This window comes from Blastocystis sp. subtype 4 (assembly GCF_000743755.1).
Source record: "Blastocystis sp. subtype 4 strain WR1 chromosome Unknown seqid_0065, whole genome shotgun sequence".
Lineage (NCBI taxonomy): Eukaryota > Bigyra > Opalinata > Blastocystidae > Blastocystis > Blastocystis sp. subtype 4.
In genome coordinates this window covers 16472-41217 of record NW_014569482.1, presented here as the reverse complement: position 1 = coordinate 41217, position 24746 = coordinate 16472, and the positions used below count along the sequence as shown (strand labels likewise).

Here is a 24746-nt window from a genome sequence, read left to right as displayed (position 1 = left end):
AGAGGCACTTCACCTGGTCAGAAGGTTGGTCTCATTGCTGCTCGTCGTACTGGACGTGTGCGTGGACGTATTGAACCTTAAGACTGTATTGATTTTGCTGTGTGGAGTATTGTTGTGTTTGTTAGTCAGTGGTTTCGATGAATGGTAGATAATGGCTTTGACGTATAAAAAAAACAGAGCAACCAATTGGAACAGAACACATTAGAAACCATGAACAACAATATCTTCCTTGCGGTTAATCTCCTCATTGACTAAGAAATCACGGACATTCGTTCTCTGGTCTCCTTGAAGCTGGATAATCTTGCCGTGTTCCTCATCCTCGACAATAGCACCATTACAAGTAAAACTTCTCTTCCATGTCTTTAGAATCAACTTCAAATTCAGATCTGGAGCCAATCCCTGCACTGTTGTAATACTCTTACGTCCATTACGCTGTTGAATACGGATGTTTAATAAATAAAGGAATCAAAAGCAAAATGGGAATATACCGTCAGGATATGTACTTTCTCATAATTGTTCACTTTCTGATTTGACATATCATCACCAAAGGCATCTATCACGTTAATACCCAATTCAGAGGAATCCAACCTGTACTGCCCATGTTCATAATCGTGAAGTCCTCCTCTACGGGATAATGGCAAATCAATTGACCAAAGTACGGTTTGGCTGCATCAATTGGTAGCTTCTTGGAATTCGACTTGGTTAAGGCAAGAATGCAACAAAACGATAGATCGGCAAATGGGGCTGTTGGGAGCCCCATTCGGTTGCCGAACCGAATCACCCAAAATGACCACTGAACGAATCCAAGGAATTCGTGAAAAGTGAAGAAGAGCGTGTCTGAGGTCACTATTGAAAATAAAGAGCTAAATCGTGTATGTCATGCTTTTGTCATGATAAGAACCTTAAGTTGTCATATATATGAGACCACCGAACATGATATCATTCTCCGGATGCCGGCAATATATTGAAAAAACCGCGATTAGTAATAGTATTCCGTTCATTTCAATTTGTCATGGATTTCATTTATTCGTCAGATTCAATGTGTCCATTTCATTTGCAAACACTTCTAAACGCATTTTATACAAATTCGTCTTCGCTGTCAATAATGAATTATCCCTCTCCCAGAACTCTTATTGATTGCTTTTCGATCCCATCATTATCATACTCGACTATTTGGCAAAACTCATCTAAAAGACTCTATCAGGATCTAGACTGTGTCTTCTTTCTTTCTGACATCCTTTTACTATCTGGGTCATTAGATTGCAGCCGAATAAAAGGGGAAACATTTTTGTTTCCCCAGTAATAGCTTCATTATTCACAATTTCGGACCACAGGTAAGAGTAGTCGGAGACTTTCACCGACCAGAAATAATGGACGTCACCGAGCCTGTAGAACAAGTGAATGAGCCTACACTGCCTTTACCGCAAGAGGTTACTGCACCGCTACTTCCTGAGAAACCTCAAGAAGACAGTGATGCTAATGCTAGCGTTGGAGCTTCTATTATCAATATGACGAACAATGTGCTAGGTTCAGGTCTTGTAGCACTGGCATACTCCATGAAGCAGGTACAAAATATATAAGGTGCTTTTATGTAGTGTTCACTAGTTCCTGGTATCATTCTTTTGACACTTCTAGCGGCTATTGCCTGTTTCTCTCAGATTATCATTACACGGAGTTGCCGCATTACGGAGAAGTACACCTATAAGGAGATGGGAAATGTCTTCTTTGTCGTGGATGTTCATTTTTAGTCTATATTTGGATCTTGCGGAGGTATTACTATTTCATTTATCATGTTGTGTTATACTTGCGGTTCTTGTATTACATACTTTGTCATTATTGGTTTGTATTGTGTTATCTGTTAACATACCAGGTGACTTTTTCTTAGCGGTCTTTTCCTTCTTCTTCCCCAGTGTTGCTATTCTACAGAGTCGAGCATTTGTTGTAGGAATTATTTGTGCTGTTTGTGTCTTCCCATTGTGTATGATGAAGAGTTGGTTGTTATTTCTCTCCTTTCATGACTAGCTGTGGATTCGCTGAAATATGTCTCTATGGTATCGATTATTTCTATTCTTGTTACTGTGGGTGTTGTATTTGAGCAATTTATTGTCGATCCAGTTGTTTCTGACACTGTGGAGATTTGGCACATTACTCCCAATCTGTTGGCTGTGATCCCTGTTATGTGTGTGTCGTTCAATTGTCATTACAACGTCCCTCGTTATTACTATGTTCGATTGATGCTACTGAGTGATGTATAGGAATTGAAGGACCGATCTCCAGGACGTATGTGGATGACTTCAATTGGCGCTTCTTCGATCATTCTATTTCTGTACCTAGTGGTTGCTCGTGAGTCCTGTGATCATTTCTAATGTCCAGTTAGTGGTTATCTGAAGTTTGGAGCATCTACCGTCGGAAATATTCTGAACAATTTCCCTATGGATTCTGTCATTCCTACAATCGCTCGTCTCGGTTTAGGTTTCGGTATCATTTGTCACTTTCCTATTGCCTATTTCGCTGTGCGAACGAATCTTCATCAATTATTCTGTTCTGTTCGAGAGTTCCACAGTCTTCCTCTTCGACTAGTGTAGGTGAGCAGAAATTGCATGATAGATAGAACTGCTGTAGGTGTCCTCTTGCCAGCAGTTACTATAGCTGTACTTCAAACCAAAGTGGAGAAAGTGATTGGTCTGAATGGCTCTCTGTTCGGATCACTCATCATGTTTGCTATTCCTGGACTTATGTATCTTGTGTAGGAGAATAAGGAGGAGATGAGGAGTAGGATTACTAAGGGTCGAGAGGGCTTAGTCAGAAAGAAGATTGAGGCATGGTTCATGCTGATTTTCGGAGTAGTTATGTGTATTTCGGGAACTTATTTGAATGTAATGAGCCTCATTAATGGACATTAGCACATTTTATGTTTCCTGTGTTTGTTAGATACCAAGAGTAAACAAGTGGATACAAAAGAAAAGTATAACAATAAAAAAGCGCCGAGAAGGTGGATCGAACACCTGACCTTATGATCTTCAGTCATACGCTCTCCCAACTGAGCTATCTTGGCTTCTATAGGTGATATGATATAGCTACCTAAAAGGGTTATTTTCAATCTCATTTGAATTATTCTCCTCTATTCTATTGTTACTGGAAATGGAAGAAGATGAATCGCAATCTACAGTCAGTACCAGTAACAATCCAAAGAATTTGGAGCAAAGACAACTGTATGTCTCTTGAGAGAGAGCTAACCCTAGATTTGAAAAGACAGAAATCTTAAAATCAACATTCTCGATCGAATCAGATTGTATATGATGTAGTTATGCTTCATGGTTCGTAGTTGTAGCTGTTATTGGATGGAAAGATCGTTATGTTGGTGTCATTTTCCGTAAATCTATTTTACATTGTGAGATTTCTTCCAATGGGCTGCAGAATCACCATTTGATCGATGTTCCAGAATCAATTGATGTAAGAATATTTTGCAGCTACACCTTATGCTAAGTGCGGTTGTTATGATGAGAATGGATCGTTTCTAATTGTTGGTTGCACAACAGGTCGACTTCATGTTTATTCGCTAAGTAGTGGTCTTTTATTCTCTCAGACCATTTTTAAGAGTGAATCAAACTCTTGTTTTGAGACCATGCAATGGTTGTCAAGCAATAGTCTTTTAATAGTGACAAAGTCATGCCAACTCATCCTAATTTCCAATCTGGAACTAATGCAGATGGCATCCATTCTCTGTACTGATACTACTTCGCTGTTGTCTCTTCGCGATAATATTCAGATTTCTGTATATGATTTCCGTATCTATTTCACATCAATAACGTCTCTCTGCATTGTATACATCCTTCAATGTACTCATGAATAGGAAGAATCTCCTCGTATTCTTCTTGGAGGAACAGGGTCTAATGCTCTTCTTCGTCTTGATTTGTTGCCTGATAAAAAGGTGATTCATCAAAGTATTCCATCTCGCTTCTTCCATTCTTCTGGTATCAAATGGATTCAGTGTTATGGAATGTGTATTACTATTCTGACATTGGAAGGAGATTTTTATGCATTACGGGCAGATTCCCTACTTCCAATTTCTCAACTTGTTGGATCACATCTTCGGTTTGCAGCAATCTTTCATTCTGTTTATTCTCTTCATCCTCTTCTTCTCTTCATTCAGGATGATGAAAGCCATCATCGCTTGTACTCTTCGTATCTCATGTTTGGAACACCCACAATTATTGCAGAAGAATGGAACTGTCCTAATCTTCATATGGTGTCAAGTGGAGTCATGCCTGTAATGATCTGTGTTCAGCCCAATTCATCCAGTTTTACTCTTCGTCTCTTTCTTCTTACAGCCTCAACATGTCATCAACACTTTCTGAGACTGCTTCAGGAACATCATCTTGATGATGCACTTTCTTTTGCACAACAACACCACTTGGACACGTCTCCTGTATACAGACGGCAGTTACAACAACTTCTTAAGCAGTGGAAGAATCTACCCCATACGAATTGGCTCACTGCTCCTCCTGTGAATTGTGACGAGATAACCACGGTTCTCGACATTGCTTCACCATCTCTCATTTTCTATGTGTTAGCATCAGAGTACCTGCCATCAGCAGCAACATGTGAACAAATCCTCCAGTATGCTGCAAGTCATTGTAAGAATGAAGAGACTCAGATTCAATTAGTGGAGTATCAGAAACGATGGATCCTCTTCCGACATGTTATGAGACTAGAGTCAGAAGGAAGCGTGCGAGCCTGGCAGGTGTGGCAGCAGCTTCCACTTACGGAACTTCAGAGTCACTTACTTAAGCGAGGGTTGGTTTCAGCTGTTCAGGAGATGTGGCGGTTGTATCAGAATGATGCCTCAGCTCAAGCAAGAGATATGCGAAAGTCTATAATGAAAGATTTGGCTCGCTATTTAACAGAACGTGAAGCTCAGTCTCTCTCTATTCAATCTTCTCTTCTCCAGTGGATGGAGAATGAACTATTGAAAAGTGTAGAGAAGGAAGACCAAAGACGATTCATAGAATGGGGTTGTGAGTTCATTCATAAGGAGTTACAACATCTTCAAGATGAAACAACAAAAGAAGTTCATATTTTGGCTGTTCTCCTTCATAACCTTCATCAAGTGGCTTCTGTGATATCTTCATTTCCTCTTATGAAGGATGATATGGGGATGCCATTCCTAATGCAAGCCATTCAATATGAACTGTATTTGAGAGATCTCTTAGAACTAATTCTGACTTATCATCTTTCTATCATTCCTTCACCGTCTGCAGAGCTTCCATCGAATGAGGAATTGGTAGTTCGTATGCTTGATTCTCTCCAAAATGTCGAGTTATTACAATTGGAGCTTGAACATCAAGTGAAGCCATTCTGTGCATGCCATAATATGAATACAGACGAAGTATTCAGTTACTATGTTCAACAAGAATTGGAAAATGTGAAAGAACTGGATTTAAGACGTGTTCGTGTGTTCTGGAATGAAATTCAGGAAGCTGATTTGCGAGTAGAAGCACTGAAAGGACTGACTCTACGTTCTCCTCCGTATGAAGAGACGTTACTTGAATTAGTCCAGGAATGTGCAGAACGAGTGAGGAAGTGAACGAAAGATGAATTGTAGAGAGATGTGACAGTTGAGAATCACAAGTTTGCTGTGGAACAAGTGAGTATGTTAGCCCTACGTAATCGTCTTCATGAAAGAGGAATGGATTCATTATTGTGTGGTGGTGAAACTGCTGCCTTTAGTATGTGTGAGATTCTGATTCATCGCTGGGTTTGACTAGGTGATGTGACTCATTCATAGGACCAACAGACACTTCGAGATCTTCATCTTTTATCAACAGTGTATGATCAAGTTCATTGGAATGACTGTCTTGTGAATCTAATATGTGTTATGTGTGAGACAGATGTGGAGATTTCTGACATTGAAACAGTCTGTGGTTTGTGTGAAGATTCAGAATCAATTCAATCAGTTATTCAGTATCTTATTATCTTGATTGATGAACATGGAATCACTGAACAGGAATGGATGAAACGGCTCCATATTCTTGAATTCCTTCTCCAATCTCATTCTCAGTCTTCTGAAGGAGTATCTCTTCTTCGCTCAGTATATGAGACATTTCACTTTCGTCTTCAGTCGGCATTCCTTCATTCGCCTCTCACAGCTTCGGATGCTCTTCTACGAGCTTGTCTTCAAGAAGATGGGTTTGAGGTACAATCAAAAAATGGTTTTCAATTTAGAATGATCTGAACACACACAATCTACACATCAGTTCATTCTCTTCATATCTCACTCTTACCACTCTTCTTCATTTCAACATGGTTGTAGCCATGTTCCATTATTGTGATGCTGAAGTGATGGCAGCTCATTCCCCTACTCCCGATACATTGCGACATCTTACCGAACTTGCGACATTATGCCGTAATTTCCGTAGAATCTCAATACAAGATACAAGTGACTCTGAAACCAAACGTCTCTTAGACTGTACCTTTCAACTCTTGCTGGATGATTTGGATTCAGCTATGTTGTCTTGTATTCATTCTCTTTCGGATCCTTCTCTCCATCTGGAAGCCCTTCTTATCCTAAAGCAAGTTCTCTGTGAAGTCTGTGTGAGTGTACCTGTCTTATTACAATTGAAAGGCAGAACAATTCTCCAAGAGTGGGAGAACACAACATCATTACTTCGTCTTCTTGCTCTAACCAAACCTGTTCAACCCTCTCATCAGCATCCCTCAAGTGAGCTATATGTGGAGTTGGGTCTATCAATGGATCGAGATACCTTTGTCTTCTTCTTTTCTTCCTTTCTTCAGCATTCCTTGTAAACAAAGAATCTTGGTGAATGACTTTTAGTGATGGTGAACACATCAATCCAGAGGCTTTTGCTGGTGCATTAGAAAGTTTTGACCGTCAACAAGTTGAATTAACTATGATTCCTCTTATTCAAACTCTTCTCAAGTCACAACCACGGTTATCACGTTGTCAACTTCATCAGAAGACTGTTCATCCTGTGGTATATCTAATTCGACGAGTGGTTCAGAGACTTCTTCAGAGTGCTTATCCAGATATGAGTGCTGTTATGATTGCCTTGAATTCCCTACCAATAGAACAGGCGAAGGAAGCGATACAGATGGAATGGATAATGAATCAGGAACAACCTAAGGCAGCTCTCCGAATCACTGAAATCGGTGTGATTTTTGGAAAAATGAAAAGAGATGAGTATCTCATAACAATGTACATTGATAGAAGGAAGAAGGAGATATGGAGATGTCAGCTTCAAGATTTGATAGGTGATACTGTGTTGTCGAGAACTGTAGTTGAAGAGAATGTGAATATTCTGATTACACACAATGATATTCCGTCTTTCATTGAGTTATGCCAGTTTGTATCAATCCCCCCTTCAACGGCTGCTTCTCTTGTTCTTACGCATTCTGTTTCAGATCCATTTGAGTGTCTATCACAGAGACTTACTTCATCTGATCTCCATACAGCTCTTCTACAATCTATTCCTCTTACGGATGGTTTAAATTATGATTTACTCACATATCTCTACTCGAAACTTCTTCAATACGGAGATGAGAATGAACAGAGTGAGGCTGAACGTATCCTTAATATTATCACCCTCATTCAGACTAATCACATTCATTCAATTAGTCTACATTCACTCTTATCTGATCCATGGACTGAATTACCCAAATTTATCACACTTCACAATTATCAAGCATATTTATTACTGTTCTCATATCTACATTTGAATATGGAGACAGTAATTATCTTTATTATGAAACAGTTGATTCAGGATCATTGTATCGTGAACTGGAGTGTCATTCAAAACATGATTGAAGGTTCTGTCACTATTCACCATCCCTGTGAGATCATTCCATTGTGTTTAGAATTCTCGAGATTGTACCAGCATCCTCCTATGTGTTATTGTGAGACGATTCCTTGTGCACGATGTATGGATGCAATTGCTGCTGCTCAGAAGGCTTCTGATCTCTCTTTGGAAGCAGTGAACACAGCATATCACAAGGATGTGACAAATGAAGACAGTATTACAGAGGATTGGGAAGTGGATACACGAAGTGCCTTAGCTCGTTCCTGTCGAATTCAGCTCTTCTCAACTATAACCGTCTATCAATTCAATCGACTGCGACTTGGACAGGATTCCATTCCTACAGGGATTCTACCTTCAGATCCAGCAACAGATTCTCAGAATCACTTCACAGACCTGTCAACGTATCTGGAGACGTTGTACTGTGATTGCATGATAGAAGCAGGATTAGTTCTTCAGAGCCATTATAAGGTGCTTGTAAGAAATCGTTCTCATCTGTTCTCGTTGCTTTATCCAACCACGGAGGAGTCACAAGCTAGCCATCAACAGAAGCGTGGAGCTTCTTCTACGGTTCTTCGTAACTGTCGACAACAAAGCTACGAGTTAACCGAGACACTATCAGATGGAAGAATGGGTGATGACTGTGTGGATAGAGCAATTCGTGAATGGGAAGCAGTAATGGGGAGCAGTGAAGAAGTGACATTTCTATTTGCTCCTGAGTCATCAGGCAGTTTGTTCACACATTCAGTATTTTATCTACTGAGTAAGGCAGGTTCAATTCCGTATCTGTCTCTCATTGAGAGAGTACGAGAGAAACTTCTGCAAAGGAAGGAAGAGAATGAAGAGTCTGTGGTATGGAGTCTAGTGTATCTATTAGAAGGATTAATTGATATTGGTTTGAATCTGTTTAAACATATTGTATCTCAATTCATACAATCTACCACATCTGCATCATATTCATTTCTCCAAAGATCACGTCTTTTAGATGCAATTGCCATTGTCATTTCTCATTTTCCTTCATCTGTCTATCAGAGACTTATCCAGCAATGTACATCAAAAGAAGCCTCTTTCTTGAATCTATCTTCTATTCAGCAACTCGCTCTGACAATGCGTATTCGACATGGTTGCCAGATGTATGGAATCCCTGTAGGAAACGATGTACTGATGGAAGTGCGGAATCCCTCCTTCTTATTAAATATCTTGCATAATCATGGTTCTAATCGAGATGTATTGAAATGGTGCACTGATATCATGAAGAAATTGAGTGTTAATGATTCCGTTGTGTGGGAATCTTTCATAGATCAGTGTCAAGTTATTCAGTATGATGAGTTGGGAGCTCAATGTGTGTTAGAGCATGGTGTATTGAATAGCTATGTTACTGAATTGATACCTCGCTTGTTGAGAGAAGAATCAACGCAGAAGCTAGGTTTGCTAATTATGCAGAAGTATCGACAGGAGTTACAGGAACAGATTCCATCGTGGATCCAACTAGTGCTTCATTCTCCTAGGAATCTCACAACAGAATCTATACAGTGTCTCTGTGATCTCCTGTTAGATCAGTCTGAATCTGTATGTCAAGAGGGAATCGAAATTCTCATTCAGAAAGGAGGGAGTCGAGTGGTACTGGAAGCAATCACACGAAATGGTCATGTTTCAACCAAATTCTGGACTGTTTTTGGGAGTGCAATCAAAGTGGAGATGACAGAAGGACAACAGGAATGGCTGTTTTACTCTGATTACTATGAAGCTATCATTGATTATTGCCTTCAAGACAAGGAAAAAGAGTGGATTCATCGTTGGATTGAATTTCACATCACTTCGAGGAGACTTAGTGAAGCTAGAAAGTTGATTGAATTCTGTGGTTGGGATGGGAGTGTAAAGGAGTATGTAGAGAAGATACTTCGTGTAAATAGAAGTGCTAGTGATTTGCTGTGCTATGTGGATATAGAATAACGTGTTTGTTACAAACAAGAGAAGGAAAAGAGGAAAATGAAAGAGTATATCGTTTAGAAACGAAATCATTTACAAGAGAATAGAGAGATGAAGGCAAATCATTTAAAGTCAAACTGCATGTGATTCCATTAAACTGAATCACACCCCGATTCCCAATATTTAATGAATGGCGCTGAAAAAAGTCATTCAGAAGTGTATCATATTGCTGTCTGTCTTGTTCAGACAGAGGTGTATCATTCAACACATACTCACATACCTCACATATACGATCTTCTAGAGTCTTTTCATATACTGCTTCCTCATCTAACAGTGATACATCCATCAATCCTTCAATCAATCCAAATACTTCCACTGCCTTCTCCTTCATCTCCTTCTCCAATCGTATCCGTGTGATTCCCATACTCAACACAGTGCAACACAACACATCTCGAATCAACTCCGTCTCACCCTCAGCCAACCCTTCTTCTCTCTTCAGCCAACCCAAATTCTTCTCGCACTGACTCCTTAATTCTCCAGTACTACCTTCTCCGAAAATGTACGCATGAAACAGGGATATGATACGAGAAGGATTTGAAAACGATGCTAACAGTTCCAACAGATGGAGATCAAAACGAGTGGATGATGAAGAGGCGCTAAGAACAAATAGAATCACGGGAATTTGATCTTCTTGTAGGAGATAATAGTAATAGGCTTTTCGGGAATTGATAAGAATCGTTCGAAACGAATGATCAAAAAAGGAAGGATTTCTGTCAATCAATGGAATGAAAAAGAGAGCCTATTTGTGACATCCCTATAATATGGAATACTTCAATATCCTGAAAAAGGCCTGATTTCTGTACCAACAGAGCTGGCATCAACGCATCAACTAATTCTCGAAGAATTCGGACATCCAGAAAAACGCCTGGATTTCGTATAATCAAAGCAATTACATCCAGAAGGAACTGAATCCGTTGCAATGGGGTGAGACGTATCTGTGTGATTCCCTCAGCCCAGACAGAAGGGAGAGAATGCGACTGAAGGAGGAGATTCTTGAATTGACCCTGAAGAGACAAAGGAAGTTGAGTAAGCATGAGGGAGAGAGAAGGGAGAGTGAGAGGCTGAGGAAGAGATGGAAGATACGAAGTGATTTCATCTGTGAGAGGAAGTGTGATGGAATGTGAGTATTGAGTGAAGAGTGATTGACATGATGGATGGAAGAGGACGAGTTTGAAGAGAAGGAAGAAAAATTGAAGAGAAGGAAGAAAGAGAACTATGATCCCGCGGGAATTGAACGAAGCTACATAACTGAGGAATTCAGTTAGAACAGAAACACTTCGCTCTCCTAGCAATACGAGTTCATGAGAACTGCAAGGTAGCAGAATATCCATAATCTGCGAAGAATCATCCTTCAGACCACCAGCCTGAGGAATGTCTTGATCAGCAATGAGTTGAAGGAAGAGAGAAGAACTGAGAATCGTAATCAGCTGTTCATTTAGAGTTGAGGAAGGAGGAAGAGACGAAGATAAGTAATTCAGAGTGTTCAAAAAGAATTGATGGAAAGAGTCTTGGAGACAACGTAAACGATGTGGAAACGAATAGGCTGTGGAGAGAAGAAGAGAAAGGAGACGAGAGAGACATACAAAGGAAGAAGATGAAGGAATGAATCTGGTTGAGAGAGGAGGAAGAATGGAGTTGAGAATGATAGGAAAAAATGATGAAGACTGATGAAAGAGACAGAGGTTATGAAGGAGGGGCAACAAAGAGAGGAAGAGATTGGATGTGAGACAATCATTGTAATATGCTGTGAGAAATTTGAATTGATCTAATGATAAGACACAGAAAGAGAAGAGACCTTCACAGAGATGCTTACTCAGAGAAGCTGAATAGACAAAGAGAAGAAACGAAAGAGTGGGTTCAGGTTGACGTTTGTGAATATCTTTAAGGATAGATTTATTAAGACTAATTCGAGTAATGTCACGCCCATTCTCATATATCAATGCAAGAAGGATAATAAGGGTAAGAGTTGATTCTTTCAGAGGAGATACAGCAAACATCAGATTCATGGCAGTCTTCTTATAAACTACTCCTTCACTCTCCTTTAGACATGTGAGTATTGAATAGAAACATCGTTCTAATGTTGAAGTCGGACATAGTATCTGATCTGAGAGTAATGTCTGTTGTAGTGATAATGAGATTGGAAATGAACCAGAGAGAAAGTAACCATTCCATTCTTCTAATGCGTTATCATGTGATGAGATTGAAGGAAGCTTCTTCGTCATATCATCACTCTCAAAACACTTCATAAACTCACTCCAATCATCAGCAGTAGCTCCAAAACGACCCATTCGTAATATATCCAACCACAGATTCCAAAAGAAGGGATTGGTGAGACAGTGCTCCTTTTCCACCTCCTTCATCCATCGTATGAGAATTGGTTGGATATTCTAGGGATTATTGGAATATCACAGAATAACCGTGAATACTTGCAGATTCGTGTTATCGGGATAGATTCGACGATAGCACCGTAAAATGAAGAATAGAATGAATGAAACGGAAAGAAGTGAAGGACATAGAGGATTGGTGAAGATGACTTGAAGAAGAACACCACATGCAATTCTAGTATAAATTAGAAAGAAGAAAACAACTTAATGTGATCACATGCATGTAGAAAGAGAGTAAGAGAAGATGTGATCGCATTTAAGATGAGAGGTTTGTGAAACGTATTGATGGATAAATGATAAGCAATCGATTGAATAAGAATAGTTGCAAATTGTTGTGCAATGAACGGAGACAGCGATGTCTGCGAACATTCTAAAATATGAGAAAATAAACAGGATGGAAGATAGATCGTGCTCCAATGCTGTTTCATCGCCTAGAGATGAGGAGAGAGTAACAACAAAACTCGACTCTCATGATTCTCCGTCATTTCATATACATCGAATAGAACAAGAAGAGATTGAATTACAGATTCATTTTGAAGAGTATCAGAAACATTGAGAGAAGGAATGGAAGACAAGAGACGTTCGAACAGTTCTTTTGTTTCATCGCTTTCAGGAAGCTCAATCCATGTATCTTTCATATCGAATCCCTTCCCAGGAGAAAGAGTTGACAGATACTGTTGCCAACAGGCTGTAAACAAGGAGAATGTCAATTGTTCACCTGAACTTCTGGAGACCCAAGATGGAAACCACGAAGTCTCCGTTTCTTCCTGAAAGGATGAGATTTGTTGATATGCCATTTCCAAATATTCTTCAGAGACAGGATGCAGTGGTTCGACTACCCAGTCAAGTTGAGGAAGAGGTACGACTCGGAAATCATCATTGGCATTGCCACAAATAATACGATAATTTTCAGTGAATGGAATAGACAACAGAGCCGAAATGTCGTAAGGTGGGCAATACTGAACCCGCTCATATTTACCAATAACATCCAGGATATTCAAATGTAAATCGTTTTCTACATCCGATTCATCAATAAGAAGAGCATCATCAGGAATCTACAGAGTCATCGATGAGAAGCACAGTAAACTGGAGAGGATGGATTATGTACATCACCAGAATAAAGAACTGAGTTTTCTTCCACTTCCATAATGATTCTATCTTCTTTCGATATTCAGTTTTACAATAAACAATAAATATTACAAATCATTGTCAGACATGCAATGGTTACAACAACATCTACAGTCCAGAATCGGACACTCTTCGTTCTCTTCAAACCATTTCAAGAAGTGGTTCAGATGAAAAACATGCCGACAACTCAGACACGTAATAAAGAGACCTTGGATCGGTAAGTGACATACACTGCACTGTGTAACAGAAGGAGACTCTTCATTATCCCAAGGTGAAGAAATCTGACTACTTTCCGCACTTGGTCGAGCCCCATTCCTTTTGTCCGAATCCCCATTTCCTTTATTTCGGCTATTTCGGACAGTCTCACGTGTCTCATCCAGTACTGTGGGAGTTTCCACTACACTAACATCACATATAAACACCTACTAACAGGACTCCGAAGAATTGTCATTTTCGACTGTTTGACGAATTTCAGGAATTCCATTTTCTTGTTGAATAAATCCATTCGATCCAGCATATTGCCCATCATGATCACAACGAGATCCCAATCCACAGAATTCTGTCCTTCCAGAAATCGTCCGAAATCACTCTGATCAGCCATTACGAAGGCTCGACAAAACAGAACGACAAGAGCAAGAAGGAAAAGATCTCCTTGTTCGAGCGTCATTTCCCAGAGACGGGTAAGAAGGTGCTTCTTTAGAGAAAGAGCTCCAAATGACTGCTTTTGGGTGGGAGATGAAAAAATGGAATGGAGGATGGTGAATGGAAGAATATACCCACGAACATGGGAATTCCAATATTGAGTTTTATGAGTTCGAATGAATGTGAGATTGAATTGAGTAATTTCATTCAATTCGCAAAGTGATGAATGACAAGGCAAATGTATACCTTGAACCAATTCGCCAACGAAATTAGCAACAGTGAAGTCAACCAGAATATGAGTGAATGAGGGAAAGGACGGTAAATCATGAAGATCTCCCGCGGTTATGACTGTCTCCGAGGAATCATCCAGAAGATCAAACAATTCATCAGAGTCAGAATCATGACGAGTTCCGTCTCCATTTGCAATGATCTATGAATTACTCAATCATTGTGATCCCACCTTTTTAAACTCCTGATAAGAAGAAGGAGTTTTGGAAGCCAGATTGATCCCATTGAGAAGAGGAGAATTGGTAACAGAAATCGTGGCTCCATTGCTATCAATCACTCAATTCCTTATCTAACAATACTTGATTAGACAGAAGAAGAGAGAAGGGACTTCAACCAACTCATCATTTGTAACCACATTGCGAATCCTTTCTGTTACGACAGTATTCTCAATCTCTTTGAAATCCGAAGGAAGAGCACGTTTAATTTCATCAAATACCTTCTACATGTGAGACATCCTAGTCATTTTGACCAAAATACGACTCAATACGTTTCTCACACGATTCACTGATCGAAGAGGCATGTGACGAACTTCATTCATTCCCATCGCTCGCATTTCTGTGGCTAACAGATGTAAGCGGAGACGAATTGTGTCAAGAAGCCCTTCAAACCGCGGTTCTTTTGATATCATTTCCACTAGAGGAAATTTGAATCATTAGCAATACCTTCAATCGTCAAATTCTCAAGAGATAAGCTGGCAACTTGTGTGAATGATCCACTTTCAGGAATTCCGCGGAAAAAGGGAGATTCTGGGGCACGTTTGAAATTGAGTGTGACTTGAACTGTGGAAGTGATAAGAGAATATCCGACCACTAGAAGTCCCTGATCGACATCAGCAAAGATGAGTGAAATATCCTTCATTCCATCTTGTGTCCGAAGGAAGTTAACTTCTTCATCCAGATCGGTTCCCAGATCAATCACCAACATGTCTGAACGATAATTGGATGGAGGTGAACTCATAAGATCGGATTTGATTCCAAGGAGACTGGATCCTACTTGTCGTTTCTTTCTCAGTTTGGATGAAGATTCCAGGGAACGAATTGTGAATTGCAAAATTCCTGCCTTTTCACGTAGTAAGTCTAAATGAAAACGTTTAAATATGATTACAGACAGAGTACTCCTTTTTACTGTAATCAATTGATGAATCGAAAGCAAAGGCCTTCTTCACCGGAATCACATTTAGTAATACAATGGTACCATTTGATGAAGGCCGCTGATGAATCAGATCTCCATCAGAGTTAATCAAATGAAATAGACTCAATGAATCTGTGGATAGAACCTCTACAAATTAGATCCAACAATGATCCAAACCGATCAAATTCCCTTTAGAACCATATTCGATACGACGATATGTGGATCTTTGTGAATTGTGATATAAGGATGTCAGTTTGGACCGATGCAGCTGACAAGAGAGATAGTCCCATTTATAGATGTCCTTATTTGTCAGAATTAGCATCTGACCACTGCCGCAAAAGGCAAAGGATTGAAATCGAGATGGAGAATTGGACTTGGATTTGGCAGTAGAGCAGTGCTGAGCTGGGAGAAAGTTGACGATTGTTTCTGGAGAGTCCAGGTCATACACACAACAGATTTCAGGTGTGAGAATAGCAAAATAGTGGTCCTCAAAAGTGTGATCAAAAGCAACTTTCTTGATCTCCTTCAGACGAGAGCTAATCGATCGGATTCCGCACTGACTCTCCATGTCATCAACTCGGATTGTTATTATTGGTATTGATGCAGAATAGCTCTGAATATGAACGAGACCATCTAATTCACCAATAATGAAATAATCCTTCTGGACATCGACTAGAAGTTACCGTTAAAAGGAAAGGGAACCGCAACAGATGATGTCCGAGAAGTTGTAGAATGATTTCTTGATCGTAACAGAGAAAGTATTTTTAGAATAATCCAGTTCAATGATCGAACAAAAGATTGAGTACACACATAGAAGGAGAAGCTGTTCATCTGAGGGAATCACTCTCACAGTGACAGGATTAACATTCGGATCATGAAAAATCCGAGTATGTTCAAACCCTTCTCGCAGTTGGAGAAGATGATATCCTTTCTTGGAAGTTACAATGGCATAGGACCCATTATCGAGAAGAGTGATCCCTGTCAAAGGACTGTCAAAAGGAAGCGTGACTCGCTACAGATCAGCTCTCTATTCGAAAAGAACTCGCAGTTTGGTAGTTCCAAGCCAATTAATCGAATTCATGCGAAGAGACAAGACTCCTTCTAAGTCCAGCAAATAATGTATCCAACAAACAAGGATTACTGAGCTGTTACATGTCCAGTGACTGGTATTGCAGGAAAAACACCTTCGCTAACAGGTTTGACAACGTAAGGAGATTGCGCATTCTGTTGGATGGGAACGAACATATTCGATTGGGCAGGAGCATTTGTGACCACAAGAGGCGCTCTCTGAGAATTCATATCTGACGGTAAGGGCATCATCTGAATTTTCTTCTCCTGAGACTCAGAAGATGACTTGAGAGTTGGAATAATAAAGATGAAGACAATAATTGCAATGATGAGATAGACTATCAAGCATCTTGTTAGATAGGTCATCATCTCCCCCATGAAGCGAATGACAACAGGAATGAAGGCATCGTTATCACCATTACAAGCATCGGGGTTTGAGTAACGACACAACCTTCCAAGAACGTCATCATTGGAATAGAGTCCACAGAATCCGATAGCCACTTCTGCTGCACTGTAGATATCTCTGAAGTCTGCATTTCTATCAAGGAACTCCAAAATGGATTTGGCTCCGTTTATCAGACTCTCCTGGGACTCGGGATCCAAGCTTTTTTGGAAATCCTTCTAGACATAAGAGACAAAAATGAAAAACGACAGCCATCTCAGGAAGCATAAACGACATAACGCCAGACAGAATCACCAGACAGAGCACATTCAGAACAATCAATATTTGGATAATGAGGTACTACAGTTAAACGTTACACAATCCAAATACTATAACATTCCAGCACTTCGAGAATTGAGCAGCAAGAAGAAGGATAAACATTCCCAAAAGCGATGTCCAAACCGCTGTTTGTCCAACACTATAAATTATGAGAAGAATTGAAAGCATACCTGCTTTGAGTTGTTGAAGAGATAACCAACGACTTATAATCCTAGATGTCAGTTCACTGTGCAATAACTACTCCATAACTCCAAATACACGAAAGGATGATTCCGATGACAGCAATAACTAAATTAATATAGAATAATCTTTTCTCTTGTTTTGTAAAACTTCGTCCAGTCATAATAATAGTTAATTTTGAAAGGAAAATCAAAAGGATTCAGTATACCGAATCCCTGACGAAATTATGGCAAATGCAACAATTGAAATACCGAGAGAAATATCCAAATACATGATTCCAACAAACAAGAAATAGGAGAGACTTTACAAATAAATAAGCACAAAAACCAGCAATGATGAGTAACACAAGGATCGTTCCAATAATACAACACTTCAGTTTCCGCATTCGTTTCATTCGCTCAATTGCCTGACGAAGTGCTACTTCTGTTTGTCCCGTTCGCTCTGACGTTGTGTCGATCTAGATTTGATCCTTCTTTCTATGCTACATTGATCTGTACATAGTCTAGGAGTTCACCTTGCTCATCAACAAGAAGAGCGAGATCAAAGAACATCTGCTGGATTTCCCTCATGCTCTTCTGGATCTTCTCAATTTCCTGCAGTGGAATTCAAAATACAATTGTACTCGATACTGCATCTGACTCTCAATACATGCCTCGACCAGTTGATGTGGCACAGTCTTTTCAATTTGCTATAGATCACACAATATGACTCTTATGACAATCTGATGTTGTCCCTCTTTCTCTTCAGAGGCAGATTCAAGAAACGAGGGCCGCCGATAGTTCATCTGCAATTGTCGCTCATAGCGTTGTTGTAGTTTTTGATACTCAGAAATGTATTCGACAAAGGAGTGTGCAATGGACGCATACGACTGTGCATACAAACTAGACGTTACAGAATCTCTGGAATCAAACTTGTAAACACTTGCTGAAATGCTTCCTCGCAGTCGATTGTTATAGTCAAGTTTTAAGGTTTGAATGGCGAACTACATAGTAGTTGATGAAATAGCTTACACGACTACTCGCAGCAATTGAATTGCCTCGTTCAATAACGTTTGATATCTTCTTCTGAACGATCAGTCGATCATCAGGACTGAAGGTCGATTCGTAGGTGTGGACAAGTTTCTCCAAGGTTGAATTGACATCCTTTATTTGACTCACCGTCTTTCGGATGTCCTCGATCTTTGTGATACTCTTAGCAATAGATTCATCATCTTTCTTCACAACCAAATCATCTCGTGATGATCTTCATCTCATGACACATTCAATGTTCATACGAACTAGGAACTAAAGCCTGTAGAAGATGATCGACAGAATCATCACTTGACGATGATTCCGAAGAGGAGTCTTCAGCCACTACAACCTTATCGACACTGTCAAATGGATTCATTCACAGGAATGAGTTTGATTCGTGACAATATCCCTTGTAACAAACAGGATACAGTACTAAATACAGGAGATATCAGATACTTCGGTCTCGAATCACAACGCACAGATGATCTCCAGGTTGGAACCGACATCTTTCAAGGGTGATGCGGTCATCGCTGCTCGGTCGGGCACCACAAACTCGTCCCAACTGACGGAATTGGAAGTGACCTTCTCTTCCAACAAAACTGGAAAATTAACATCGAAAGGAGTCCCTACCATGATGTAAATTCAAGAGTAGAAGATCTCCGACGAGCATCCTCATTTACCTGTTTAATCAGAGTGCAGAGTTCTTTCAGCGTCGCATCTTTCCTAAATGATTAGAATAAGGGCAGAGACAAACCAGGTGTGAATATTTATCTCGCAGTCTCGAGGAACACCACCATTAACAGTAAACTCGGATTCTCTATGATATTACAATTTCTGGCGTATCTAAAACTACCTGAAATTGTCATTCTTGCGAATGAATACTCGAATCAAAAAGGGACAAACCTGCAACAATTAACCACTTGAACCATAGCCCACATTCTCACGATCTACTTTTTCTGTTTTCTGCATCTCCGGTTAACGAAGAATAAGTGATTATGAAAGGGAATGTGTAGATTCGCATTTAGAACAAATAGAATAGCCTTCACTAGTCAGCTAATTTGAATGATAAAAGACAAGAAGCCAATATCTATATACATAGACTGATTTTCCATTCTTTCACAGCACTCATTTGAATACTGTACTCCCTGATTCATTAAGGTCTCTGGTACACACCAAATTGACTAATCTCTTTGTCCAATGGCAATGATCCTCGACAAAAGGTAGTTACCATCTTATTGAGAAGAAGAGGAGAAAAAGAAGAGGCTACATGGATAAAGGGACAAAATTGTTACAGCGAATTTGAAGCTCGGTAAGAGAGGAAAGACCATTATCTTGAAAGAGTTGAATCAGTCTCTTGAGAGTAAGATCAGAGATATCATTATCTAGAGTGGATCAAAAATAGAAAATATCACAAGATAATCCAAGAGATCGCAGTGACGGACAAGAATCATTAAGTGCATCAATCAGTTGAATCACTCCTTTATCTTTGATCTTATTCTCTCGGATATAAAAGAACCGAAGACTGGATAGGATGTCTTGCTGGAGGATTGATAAAAGTGGCTGAATTGAGTCATCCGTCAATACATCGCCTAGAGAGAAGTAAAACGAAAAGACAAACAATCCAAGCAGAAGAAATGAAGTTTCTCAAAGCATTTGGGATAAGTCGTAAGAAAGGTGAGACTTCCGTTCAATGAAGGAAGAGCTTGGATCAATTTCCCACATCACAAATACAGTCAAGCATGAAGGAAGACAAATGAAGGTCTGATTTACTCATTGCAGCTAGCAACAAAGAGAGCTGATTACTAGTAATTCCTGTATCTAGAGAATAGAAACCACTCTCAGATGCATACTAGCTAAATTCAATTCACCTAGAGTTGTAAAACCTTTGCTTGATATGGCTGCACATAAACAGTCCAGTATACGTTCCTTCATAGGGTAGTCTGGATATTTACACTAATACAAAACTCAGTACTAAACAACGAGAGTCCCTCAATACGAGCATTCTGACATGTCTCTAAGATTCGGCTCAAAGACTCTTCTTTCACATTTTCTGATACTGTAAATCATAATACAGACAGACAATTACCTTCAAGATCGATGGGATTCTCTCCGTTATCCATTAGCATACGTTCTATTTCACTGCAATTCTCATCTAGCTGTCAATCAAATTGTCAAAGGGAACTCGTCAACACTACTGATTCTCGCATATTCGAATATGAAAACCTCCTCACTCGTTTTAGTACAGGAGAGAGACGATTCACCCACGACTGCATTCGAGATAAAAGAAAACATGTATCCGCATTGTCTTTTTCGGCTCAATGAATTCTATTGAATCGAAGATTGTTGTAATAGGACCTCCGGGTTAGTGGTTGGTTCTGCCTTGTTAGCGTAGATGTGGGGAAAACGTGTCTATCCGTTCGTTATGTACGAGGACGCTTCGTAGAGAATTCAATAACGACTATTGGTGCCTCATTTTTGATGAAAACTGTAACATCGGGAAACATGTCAGTTACCATGAAAATTTGGGATACTGCCGGTAGTTCCCATTCGAGTGGATGATCCTTAGGTCAGGAGGTGTTTCGATCCATGAGTTCTCTGTACTATAAGGATGTAGATGGAGGTACTGCTTCTCTTCCCTTGATTACGTAGCTGTCATCGTATTTGATGCATCACGTCCAGAAACAATGGGAGTGTTAGATGGATGGTTACGAGAGTTGAACCAACACAACGCTGGACGACAATGTTAGATTTGGTTACTTCCTTTAATGTAGTCACACTACTTCTGGCATGTAACAAAATGGACAAGAATGCGGGAATAGACAAGCGTTCTATCGAAGATTATGCTCGATCAATCCATGCACGTGTATTTTATACCTCTGCAAAGACAGGCGAGGGCATCGATGCTCTTTTTACTGAAATGGCGACTAGCATTATTAGTCGTAAGCGTAATGACTTTATTCCAAATGCTCCAACGTCTTCTTCGAGCCCTACGACAATTGCGACACAGGCTCCTGTTGAGGAAAAGAAGGGTTGTTGCTGTTACTTGGGTTTGTTTCAAACACCTTATTTTACAGGAGGGACAGAAATGGTTAAATACTCTTGAAGAGGAATGAACGATTCCAGATTATCCAGAGTCACCTGGTGGATATCAAAATCTACCTCCTTTCCAGATTTTTTGAACACTGCAATATTCCGATTGAATCCTTTGGTCACAGAATGATTTATACCCGGTGATAATGTGGGACGACGATTCGAAATCATTTGCATCCCCATCTTCTGAAGAATTAATGGGAATTCCTCTGGATGAATCTTGATCGTAGAATAATTATCCTCCAGAGTCTTGGAATAGTGACACTTCTTGTGATAGGAGGACCACTGCTGATACTCAAGAATGAAAATTCCATGTTGCTTGAGGAGAGCATATACTTTCAGAAACAGTAAGAGAATGCCCTTATCACCCCAATTCAGATGGATCCATTTCGTGACAGAAAAGCTAGGAATGAGAAAAAAGAGAGAAATCGACCAAGTGATAGTATCATATTGTCTCATAGAATGTTGATCAGTCAAAAAGTTTTCCACTTTAAAGTATACATTGTAGGGAAAGTTTTTGAAAAGAGTTTCATTTATTATGGTAGTCTGGTTAGAATCCTCATAAATTGACACTTCCTTAAAATGATAGTGGGAAAACGATAAGAGCTGCTTCTCTTCATCACTTTCACTCCCTTCCTCAGAGAAATCATCTCTCTTTTGTTTTGCAGTTCGCTTAGATACGTCTGCAATCTTCTTCTTCACTACAGTTCATTCCAAGATATGGAACGTACTCAACTCATTGGCACGAAAACTCAGTACCTTACGAGCCTTTGCAATTAAAACTCCATCCAAATCGATTCCAAATATCATACGAGGCCGAAACTGATGGGCTAGCGCTATCGTTAAATAACCAGCATTGCAACCAATATCTAACACAATCTTCTTTCGAAAGTATTGTTTCTTTAGCATGAGCAATCGAGGATCTGCCCACACCTAAGCATCACCATCATAGATAACCTAAACCTTATCCGAATTTGATTCCTTGTCTGTTAGAGATAGTCGGTAACCATAATAACTAGAAATGATGAAATTGGCATCTCCTTACCGATCGTAGTTCCCGTATTGGAATATTCGTTTTCCTTTGATCCTACATTTAACAAATTCAAAAATACATGTACTTCTTCTTTGAAGAATTCATCGTACAATTGTTAGTGCCAAGCTTGTTCAATGAAATCTACTTCCATCTACCTGTTCGTGAAAGAGATACACAATAGGATCCACAAACCTATCACCACAGTCTAGATGTGTTTCTATGGAGATACACCTATTTTGTGAAGAGTGCAACTTCAGGAAGAAATGGTACACCATACCGAATATCTTCAAAACTGTGTTTCGACAATACTGTTTTAGTGTTCTCACAACAATCCAAGAACCATTATGTTCTTACATCTCTCCATTTAATATGCTCTCGATTTCTACATGAATCAGTCTAAACCGTCTAGAAGATGACGTCATGACAACGATCCAATTATGTACATCACAATCCAAAACTCATTTTTCGAAGCAGCCAATTTCTCAGGAATTAGGTCCTTTAGAAACATTATATCCGGGTTCCACGTTTCCCTCGTGATGATTCTTAGATACTCTTCATTATTTCTTTGATTGTGAGTGTATAAGCCATGCCTTTTGCTAAAGCTGAGTCCCTGAACTGTCCTGTCCCAACCGCCTATCAGTACGTCGTTCGTAATACTCGGTAGGATTTACTTGGGTCTTTGTGACTCTAGTGACTGTACTGTGGAAGAGAGAAGCCGTATCCTGGAGAAAACTGAGTACAACATGTTCTCATTCCCTTCTCCCATGATCACTGTTGATTATTTGTCCGACTCTGGATCTTCCTCTATGACTGATGTCCAGTGGTGTGCTTTAATGCGTGGAGATGAGGCTTATGGAAGAAATCATGGATATTACTGCTTCCTTGATGCTGCTCGTGATCTGTTCGAGCGTGGTGACAACCAGAAGAGACTGGTCTACAAGGTCTTGACTGATGAGGCCACCAATGAAGAGCTGATTGAGGAGCTCTTGGCTCCTTGCGAAGGAGGTTTTGTGAATGGAGGTGTGTACCAGTTGGAGCGTCCTAACTTCTTCATCTGTCCTCAGGGTCGTTGTGCTGAGAATCTTCTGTACGCTACTCTTCGTAAGGTTCTCTATGAACGCACTGGAGACAAGGTCAAGTACACCATTCCTTCCAATGGTTTCTTTGATACAACCGAAGGAAATGCTCGTAACAACCTGTTCCAGCCTATGAATCTCTTCGCCAAGAACCTTTATGATCCTTTCCCAGTGGAGAAGATCTGGACTGAGAACCCCTTCAAGGGCAATATGGACTGCGAGCGTCTTGAGGAGGTTATCAAGGAACACGGAGTCGAGAAGATTCCTTTCGTCCTGCTGACTATCACCAACAACACTGGTGCTGGCCAGCCTGTGTCTCTTGCTAACATCCAGGAAGTGAGTGCCATCTGCAGGAAGTACGATCTGCCTCTGATCTTCGATGCTTGCCGATGCGTTGAGAATGCTCGTTTCATTCAGGAGTTCGAGGAGCCCTACAAGACCTGGTCAATTCCTCGTATTCTCCAGGAGTGTTTCAAGTATGCTGATGCCTTCACCATGTCCCTGAAGAAGGATGGTCTGGTCAATATTGGTGGTATTCTTGCCTTCAGAGACCGTGGTCTCTTCAGCAAGAAGTTCTCTTCGGAGAAGATGCAGATCGGAACTCGTATTAAGGAGCAGCAGATTCTTCAGTATGGTAACGATTCATATGGAGGTCTGAGCGGACGTGATGTGATGTGTTGCGCTGTGGGTATGTTCGAGGTTCAGAAGCTCACCTATTTGAAGCGTCGTATTGATCAGGTGCGTCGTTTGGCTGAGGGATTTGCCAAGGAAGGACTGCCTGTGATTTTGCCTTCTGGAGGTCATGCTGTGTATCTGGATATGGACAAATTCTTCGAGGGTATTCCCTACATGACTCCTCTGTCTTTCCCTGGAGTTGGTTTCTGCATTGAACTTCTCCGTAACTATGGTATTCGTGCTTGCGAGTTGGGTCCTTTCGCTTTTGAATATGATCAGAAGACCAAGGAAGAGCAGAAGGGAGTATTGAACCTGGTACGTTTCGCTGTACCTCGTAACCAGCTCAATGACTCACATATCAACTATACTGTCAAGGCTTGCAAGGCTGTATATGATGCCAGACACGAAATTCCTCCAGTAAAGGTTGTTAGAGGAGCTGAACTCAGACTTCGTCACTTCCAATCTGGAATTGCGCCCTTGCCTATTCCCAAGTAAGTTTATATAAGGGGATCTGTGA

At 40.2% G+C, this 24746-nt stretch overlaps 7 protein-coding genes across 7 annotated transcripts; 4 read left to right on the top strand and 3 right to left on the bottom strand.

Annotated features, from left to right (window-relative positions):
- Positions 1 to 201: 201 nt before the first annotated feature.
- Positions 202 to 760, bottom strand: JH06_1336 (translation initiation factor SUI1; the record flags this gene model as incomplete). The annotated part of the gene is made up of 3 exons (XM_014672963.1): positions 202 to 432; positions 489 to 553; positions 589 to 760. The coding sequence occupies 3 exons, from the start codon at positions 758 to 760 to the stop codon at positions 202 to 204; spliced, it is 468 nt and encodes a 155-aa protein (XP_014528449.1).
- A 610-nt stretch (positions 761 to 1370) lies between these two features.
- Positions 1371 to 1748, top strand: JH06_1335 (amino acid transporter; the record flags this gene model as incomplete). Its single annotated transcript, XM_014672962.1, has 2 exons — positions 1371 to 1565; positions 1596 to 1748. The coding sequence occupies 2 exons, from the start codon at positions 1371 to 1373 to the stop codon at positions 1746 to 1748; spliced, it is 348 nt and encodes a 115-aa protein (XP_014528448.1).
- Positions 1749 to 2048: 300 nt separating this feature from the next.
- Positions 2049 to 2903, top strand: JH06_1334 (hypothetical protein; the record flags this gene model as incomplete). Its single annotated transcript, XM_014672961.1, has 5 exons — positions 2049 to 2225; positions 2256 to 2343; positions 2374 to 2581; positions 2612 to 2737; positions 2777 to 2903. 5 exons carry the CDS (start codon positions 2049 to 2051, stop codon positions 2901 to 2903), a joined length of 726 nt encoding a protein of 241 aa, XP_014528447.1.
- Positions 2904 to 19508: 16605 nt separating this feature from the next.
- JH06_1333 (hypothetical protein) lies at positions 19509 to 20475 on the bottom strand (the record flags this gene model as incomplete). The annotated part of the gene is made up of 8 exons (XM_014672960.1): positions 19509 to 19618; positions 19648 to 19737; positions 19768 to 19944; positions 19974 to 20057; positions 20087 to 20173; positions 20206 to 20295; positions 20328 to 20411; positions 20442 to 20475. 8 exons carry the CDS (start codon positions 20473 to 20475, stop codon positions 19509 to 19511), a joined length of 756 nt encoding a protein of 251 aa, XP_014528446.1.
- Positions 20476 to 20673: 198 nt separating this feature from the next.
- Positions 20674 to 21458, top strand: JH06_1332 (RAB GTPase; the record flags this gene model as incomplete). Its single annotated transcript, XM_014672959.1, has 5 exons — positions 20674 to 20716; positions 20748 to 20891; positions 20922 to 20975; positions 21005 to 21097; positions 21127 to 21458. 5 exons carry the CDS (start codon positions 20674 to 20676, stop codon positions 21456 to 21458), a joined length of 666 nt encoding a protein of 221 aa, XP_014528445.1.
- Positions 21419 to 22583, bottom strand: JH06_1331 (hypothetical protein; the record flags this gene model as incomplete). Its single annotated transcript, XM_014672958.1, is given in 6 exon segments — positions 21419 to 22146; positions 22177 to 22281; positions 22297 to 22378; positions 22409 to 22460; positions 22491 to 22532; positions 22558 to 22583. 6 exon segments carry the CDS (start codon positions 22581 to 22583, stop codon positions 21419 to 21421), a joined length of 1035 nt encoding a protein of 344 aa, XP_014528444.1.
- A 481-nt stretch (positions 22584 to 23064) lies between these two features.
- Positions 23065 to 24724, top strand: JH06_1330 (tryptophanase; the record flags this gene model as incomplete). The annotated part of the gene is made up of 2 exons (XM_014672957.1): positions 23065 to 23138; positions 23170 to 24724. The coding sequence occupies 2 exons, from the start codon at positions 23065 to 23067 to the stop codon at positions 24722 to 24724; spliced, it is 1629 nt and encodes a 542-aa protein (XP_014528443.1).
- Positions 24725 to 24746: the final 22 nt, after the last annotated feature.